General features: G+C 43.2%; 1 protein-coding gene across 1 annotated transcript; it reads right to left on the reverse strand.

The window, feature by feature from the left end:
* Positions 1-513: 513 nt before the first annotated feature.
* On the reverse strand, positions 514-5,855 carry LOC119276368 (CAAX prenyl protease 2-like). The gene is made up of 8 exons (XM_037557423.1): positions 5,415-5,855; positions 5,252-5,314; positions 4,958-5,149; positions 4,431-4,542; positions 4,163-4,231; positions 3,426-3,488; positions 982-1,062; positions 514-890 (listed from the first exon to the last, which is right to left on the reverse strand). Exons 1-8 carry the CDS (start codon positions 5,643-5,645, stop codon positions 757-759), a joined length of 945 nt encoding a protein of 314 aa, XP_037413320.1. The 5' UTR covers positions 5,646-5,855; the 3' UTR covers positions 514-756.
* Between the last annotated feature and the right edge of the window lie 1,566 nt (positions 5,856-7,421).

Consider the following 7,421-nt stretch of genomic DNA (forward strand, 5'->3'; position numbering starts at 1 on the left):
ATAATGGTGTGCCTGCCATCCTGCAATATAGGCCATCTGATCTATATCTAACGGATATGAAGGAAACTATGAGAATTTACCCGCATTCCTCTCCACATTTGCAGATAAAACCTTCCCTCGTTCATCATTTTCTCCCACAAGATCTAGATAGTTATATGAATAGAAAGGCTGTAGGTGCGGAAGTATCCTTTTCTACTCCTGGGTGCCTTTGCACCCAGGATTTTTTGAATAGTAAAATGCGAAAAGTTAGTAAACAAATTTGTTCCGTTCATACGTTTTCTAATCTCTGTCTACTGCAACCCAAATAGAACACCAAAACTGACTAGATTTTCTCATGAACTAGCTAGGATAGCTAGATTTTCTCCTCCAGATATCTGGATGGACACCACCCTGGATGTGGTTATTCCTCTTGTTGCAAGCGATGCTATGACGAATGAATAAAGGAGGAGATAATTGTCAAAAAGAACACAAAAACTGCATGATGCACAAAGTTACAAGGCTTAAAGCAGAATCTTCAAAGCTAAACCAATTTGACATGATTAGTTCCCTAAAAAAATTGACATGATTAGTTTGAAGAGCCATACGATGCCGGCTTTGGACAAGTCTTTCAAAACAAAAATTGACAGCCTTCTGATCCTTGGCGAACAATTGCTGAATTGCAAGAGAAGGGCAAGCTAGCTACAAGAATGTATTTTACAACAATGACAGAAGCGATCCAGAACGGATGCAGCATTGTTCCCCACGCTCAGTTCTGTGCTAACTCCATCTGCAGTAACCATGCCAGCAACTGCATCCGTCTAACCTCGCATTGTACAGTTTTGGACTTGTAGCAGGGAAAAGAAGGCAAAAGAAGGATACTGAGCCAGCCAGAAACGCTAGCGATGTCACTCCTGGAACACAGATAAGCACCGGGGAGAAGTTTTACAACTTTGCATGAGCTTACTTTTCTTTCTTCAGAGAAAGAACATCATATGCACATACCTCTTGTTCGCGGTGATGAGAACACAGGCAAACCCATCATGTTACACAATATGTGAGCAACAATAGGAGACACAAGATTCCCTGCAGTTTTTTAGAACAAAAGTTGATCAATATGTCATGTTTGTCAAGACAAAATTAAAGTACACTTTCAGTCAAAACATATGAACCAGCTCACCCATGCAGCAAGTTACCAAGCGAAAAGGCATGGCACTTAGTACAAGTGAAATTTCATTTTTCTAACCAGTTCACAGGGCATAAGCTTAGTGAGTGCCATAGCAGAAAGATAGAGTAAATTTACCAGAACAACGCCTGTTCTCAAGAAACTTTTCTTAGTTCATAACAAGGCCATCACAAACAACACGGCTTTTGTATCAGTATCACTGTTGTAGGCTTTTAGCAAACCACACCTTCTACGATTTCACCTGAACAAACATTTGTGGGGGCCATCATCAACCACACGACCGTTACGGGGCCAGAGCAACTTCGTAACAGTGCCGTCAGGTTTGTCTCACTAACTACCGAGTCACGCTTTTCAATTCTCTTGAAAACCTACAAGGCATAATTTCTAACGCTGACACAGATGAAGTCTGCTTTTACAAAACTAATCCTAAAAGGGTGTAATTATTTGATAGTTTGCCAAAATATATGGTTTCACAAAATTAGACTGTCATGTTGGATCAGCAGATGGGTTTAATGAGCACAATATTTTCAATTGTGTTTATAAATTTGGTCCATGTGGGAAGCCCAGTTTCTAAATTTCAGACCTTGCATGGTTTAGTTCCATATTGCCGAAGTAAGGCAGGAGAGAGCAATAAAAGTCAGCACACTTGTCATTCCTTAAAACTTGAAACACATGGCACAAAGAGGTTTGGCTACTCACAAGCCAAACACACGGCCGCATGACTTGAGACACAAGTCAGACAAGTCCCCCTTACTTTTCTTGAACCATGCCCCCTCACAGAAAAATGAATGTGATTCAAACAGTTGAATTCTAGGCTTAATCTGTATTAACTCTGTCAGTTAATGCTAAGTGCACACTAGGACCCAAATTGCGTCTCGTCCCATTCTTCCTCGTTATTAATCTATGTTGGGCATTACAGTGCTAAACATCATCCTCCCTCTATGCATGCATTGATAAGGAAGGTGGGCAGAATCTCCAAACCGTTGCCAGAGCCCACAGAGATCTCCTGCATGGGGCAGCAACAATGTTTGCGGCGGCGTTTTCCATGCAAACACTTTCTGCATCCTCAACGTACGAGCATTGCATTGCTTTGTTTTCAACAGCATCCTTACTGTAAGTTTTTCAAGAGAAAGTAGCAGTAAGAAGAGGAAAGTTCTCAAGAAGAACTTACTATACGGTTCATGTCGAAATTAAAGCAATGCAGTGCTGGAACACCATGGATGCAGAGGACACAGCAAGCAGTCAAGTGGATAACGCTACCAAGAAACCTGTGTCAATGGTTTGGAGATTCCACTCACACTCCTCAGTGAAGATGAGAAGGGACGATGATGTTTAGCAGTGCCAGGGACGGAGCCAGAAAAGTTGTATGAGGAGGTGCAATTGTTGCTGCATCATCGTTGGGGAGGGCCAGAACAGCTAAAATACAATATTTTGCTACCAAAACATCATATTAGTAGCTCTAACAGTGTTGTTTTATCATTGTTGGCCTGGGCCATGGCCCCAGCTCGCCCCCTACTGCCTCCGTCCCTGAGCAGTGCAGCATCCCAGCAGAGAATAACAAAGAGGAAGAAGTTGTGAGGCCAAAATTCAGGTCCTGAACTTGGACATCTCCTGCTCCTCGTGTACCACTAGCTTACAAAAACTGCTACAATCAACAGCCCTAATACATTAATATTTGACTCGCTGTTCTGATTTGATCACCCAGACACCCACTAGTAACTGACAGAGTTAATACAAATTAAGCACAATATACAAATATTTGAAATTTTGAATTGCATTCAGTATGAATTAAGATAAGCAAGGTTCAGCAAAATTAAATGCACTTGAACTGCCATGTAGCGCCACATCAGAGAGCTCAGCCACGAATCTTAAGGCACGAATACTGAAAAGTCACCAAGAGTACACAAGTTTGTGTTTAACCAAAGTTCTTTCATGCCATGCCTCCCAAGTTGGGATCGAACCAACTTTACATTACCAAAAGGGATTAAACCAACCTTGTGCTAGCAATTTGGGACTAGGAACTACAAACTTTGGAATATAGAGGCTAATACTTTAGAAGTTAATCTGACTAGCATTTGCCGCAGCACGAACTAGGACCAACGGCAAGTAAACCTAACATCTTTAAAAAAAGCTAGAAATATAAGAGCTAATTGGAAAAGGAGTACTAGGAAGGTATAAGCAATAGTGACGAATCAATGATATAGCTGAAATAAATAATCCCTCAATTTTCTGTTTTCAAAAACAAAAAGGGAATTAGTAGGACCTGTTCGGATGAACAAAAATGCAGCATACCACCCGAAAATTACAGTGTAGCCTAATTGGACACCTGAGAATGGAAGAAAAGAGTCATGGTAAGTTCAGCAAGGGAAGGAAAAGGTGTTCGCAAATGGTGAAACCAAAGTAATTGTGCAATCTCTGATGATAAGTTTCAAAAAATACATGCAGAACTACGGACAAACAGAAGACTAATGTGTGTAATATGACTAGCTATCAAAAAGTCAGAATGAATATAATCTGTACCAGCAATCACGATTCTCTAACACATATAGTATGTGAGCTAAGAAATGATTCTTATAAACGAACGCTACGAAGGAAGTAAACACTAAATAGCATGACAGAATAAAGACATCACATTCATATTTGAAGTACAATTAATTGTTTTGACAACAATTAGGCATGTGCAGTGTTACTCGCCCTATAAATATATAACGTATAACACGATGCTCCAAATGTTTAGAAGGGACCATTTGAGACCATGGTGTGACTAAATAAAATGTAACGGAAAAAGATAGGTGCTTATACAAGCTACTGCTTGCACTTTGGCAGGGACATTGGAATATACCAAAATATTCTTCGATAGATCACAGGTGCAGGCATAAAGGACACTCCAGCATGTAAAGTTAAATCATGGGCTCTTCTTAATTGCCCATGCTATCAATGAAGTTATACGGAGATTGTACAACATTAAAGGAGAAAATCAGATGGTGCGAAGAAAAATACCAACAATCAGGAGAGATCTCATAAAGTTGCATCCTTGTTGGTGAAGTTCAAACAAGTGGTTTAGGTGTGCTGTGAACAGAAAGACCCAGTTACTAACTGAGAGTAACACAAAACATAAAGGTAAAACTGAATGTGGTCATGCACCATTTCTAAACTCATACACCAATTGCAAGTTAGAAAAGGACGAATTACATAAATTAGCTGAAGGATTTGTGCCAGGCTGGTTCCTTTGAAGTGAAAACTGGTGCAATATATTATACCTATTTACCTAGGCTGAAGAAGATTGGACTCAGAAATATAATGTTATACATTTTGAATCCTCCACACAGAAGAAGAGGTATCATGCACGCCCTGAAAACCAGCTCCTCCGTAAACGGTGCCTGGTCAAAAGATCATCCTCAAATAACATCACCGAAAATAGAAAATGACACTGTTATCTCACTTTTCAGTTGTAACAATAATATAAACGGTGGCAGAGGGAGAATGGAGCTAGCAGGGGTCATGGCCAGCAGAAGTACTGGTCCAAATTATATTTTAGGTGCCGATACTTGGCCTTCCTTGTGAAATATAATGGAATTGCATTGCTTATCTGATCCCCATAACCACTGATTCATGGCTCTGCTTGCATTCTAATGTTAACAACTTGCACACATGAACTTGTTAGCTGATAATGTAGTCCTACAATTAGATGTTCAGTTAATAATCCCGCATTCACTGACACTAATACTATGTGACATTTCCACATCATCCAATAGGCAGTGTCAAACAATGGTATCAAGGGGAATAAGAACAAACCACTACGTAGTTCCGCCACACCATTACATCCTGTAAGGAGGTTTGCATCCAGCGAGCAAGCTTCTCGGTGCAGCTGACTCCCACCCCATCATCATCCGTGCCACACGAGCTTGACATGACCCAGAGTCTTGCGACGAATGACCCAGCATACACTAGGGATGTAAGGAGAAGTGGGATCACTACTGCCTCGAGCTGATCCATCAAAGCATTTCAGTCCAAGCATCAGAAGCTCACCACTTATTAGTGTATAATCAGAAGCAAAAAGTGGTAGTAATCGAGATACAGCTTGATTACCAAGTGATCACTACGGATGCCGAACACCGCGAGCGCCTTAGACGAGTCGCTCAAGCTCCATACCTGAGAGGTAGCAAGATAGGTCAGGGGATTTGAGATTCCTTCCGGGTATCAAACACTAGGGCTTAGATGGGGACTGGAAGGAGAGAAAGGGGGCACCTACGCCTAGGAGCGCCGCGGTGGCGAGGACGGAGGCGGCGGAGGACACGGCCGCGCACACGAAGCGGCGGTGGAAGAAGGCGCGGAGCGAGGTGGCGGGCGGGAGGCGGAGGAGGAGCGTGGGGGCGTAGAGGACGGCGACGTAGGAAACGGCCATGGCGGCGCACGCTGCCACCGCAGCCTTCCCGGGTATCGCCGGCGGCGAGGCGGGGTGGGAACCCGCCGGCGTCGCCATTAGCTCCGGTGAACTGGTTTTGCGCGGGGGAACTGATTTGGCGGCCGTGCTGTTACACGGCCCAGGACTTCGACCTCTTCGGGCAGATCGCGGGCGTTGCTTCCGGCCAGGAAGCGGCGGCGCTCTTCGTCGGGGTCGCGGACTGGTTGAGTTCAGCAGAGGCGCCGGTGCGGCTACTTGGACTTTGATTTTTTTATTTTTTTTTGTGTGTGCGCGCCCTGAACTTGGGACTCGGGTCTGTGACTACCGTCAGTTCGTGTTGCTGCTGTTGTGGGCAAATTTTACATTTTTGTGGGCAAATTTACCAATTTTGACCTGTGGATTAAAACAATTCAGAAAGTGAACTGGTGCGAAAAAGAAATATACTCAGCTGACCGTTTATATGGCGCACGACACGCAGGTGTCACACCTTACTATGCAGCGCCTTGCTCTCAGACGTTGCAGGCCTGGTCAGGGTGGCACCCCGGGGCCCGCACCTAGCAGTGCAGCGCCTAGCGTGTGGGCGCTGCATTGTGATTTAGAGGCAGTCGTGCCAAGCCCCAGTTGCAGAAACCACGCGCCGGCGGCCTCCTCCTCTCCCCCTCTCAAGCATCTCCCAAATTATTCAGATCTGACGATTTGGTCCGTGGATTTCTTCACCAATCCATCCTAGAAGGTACTCTCCTCCGATCCCCTTCTTTCTATCCAAAAAATGTATCTTATGTTGAAGATTTGTGGAACCCTTGTTTGATTGAATTAGAATCTTGCATGTATATATATTTGTGGGATTTAAGATTTGTAGATGATATGTATTTATTTTGTAACCCTGATTTAGTTTATTTCTACTGAAAAGATATGTTTTCTATGTTGAAAACCTAGATTGTTAAGCTGGACCTTATACATGTCTAGATGTTTGTGTTGATGTTTTTTAGATGAGTTAGGTGAAATCCTAAATTCGTATTAACAAGAATGCTTTGGATACATATGTTGAGATGTTATTTACATGAAACCATTATAGATATTACATTATTATTCAATTTTCCTTTTAGTTTTTACCAATTGTAGGCATTATTTGTGTTGATTGATGGCATGCTTTGATTAGGAAGCATAAGGAGTTAGCTAACGTATGTTTATTGTTTGAAATTTGTAGGATGATTTGACTTCTCGATGATCACTATGACACTCAACACCGGGCCTACATTATGTCGAAGGAGCATAAGGTAATAATGAAAGTGGTTGGTATGTTAAATCTTGTGTTTATTTGAAACACACATGTCACATATGTAATATTCTGATTTGCTTGTTTGTAGCCGCTTCAACCTCTGAAGATTCGGTCTCACGGGGTCACCCTTGGGGGGATGCACTATGATGAGCAGCACACACCGTGCATAAGAGACACGGGACTCCTCCCTTTCATTCAATTGGTCAGCCGGTCAATGCTGAACCTCAATGCTGCAGCAATAGCCACGCTTGTTGATCAATGGAGGCCGGAGACACACAATTTCCATCTTCGAACCAGGGAGATGACCATGACGCTCCAGGATATTGCTATGATCGTCGGTCTTCCTATCGAGGGGAATCCTCTTTGTATGAGCACCGGTTCTGATGGGTGGCGTGAGTAGATGAAGGCCCTTATCGGTATGGTTCCTCCAGAGCCTCCGGTACCAGAAGGAGACAAGAAGAGGGAAAGAGTCGCAGCCGGTGCTCCTTTCACCTGGATTGCATTCCACTTTGGGAATTGCCCTGAGGATGCTAATGATGATCAGGTCAAGACATATGCTCGTGTCTACATGTGGT

This window comes from Triticum dicoccoides, chromosome 1A (assembly GCF_002162155.2).
Source record: "Triticum dicoccoides isolate Atlit2015 ecotype Zavitan chromosome 1A, WEW_v2.0, whole genome shotgun sequence".
Lineage (NCBI taxonomy): Eukaryota > Viridiplantae > Streptophyta > Magnoliopsida > Poales > Poaceae > Triticum > Triticum dicoccoides.

Bases quoted from the DNA above. Each gene is read 5' to 3' on its own strand.
- LOC119276368 (XM_037557423.1), bottom strand. From the start codon at position 5,645: ATGGCGACGCCGGCGGGTTCCCACCCCGCCTCGCCGCCGGCGATACCC. The intron at 5,150-5,251 runs GTAATCAAGCTG...TTGATGGATCAG, and splicing joins GCATCCGTAGTGATCACTTG to CTCGAGGCAGTAGTGATCCC. The intron at 4,543-4,957 runs GTTTGTTCTTAT...TCTTTTGACCAG, and splicing joins TGTGGCGGAACTACGTAGTG to GCACCGTTTACGGAGGAGCT.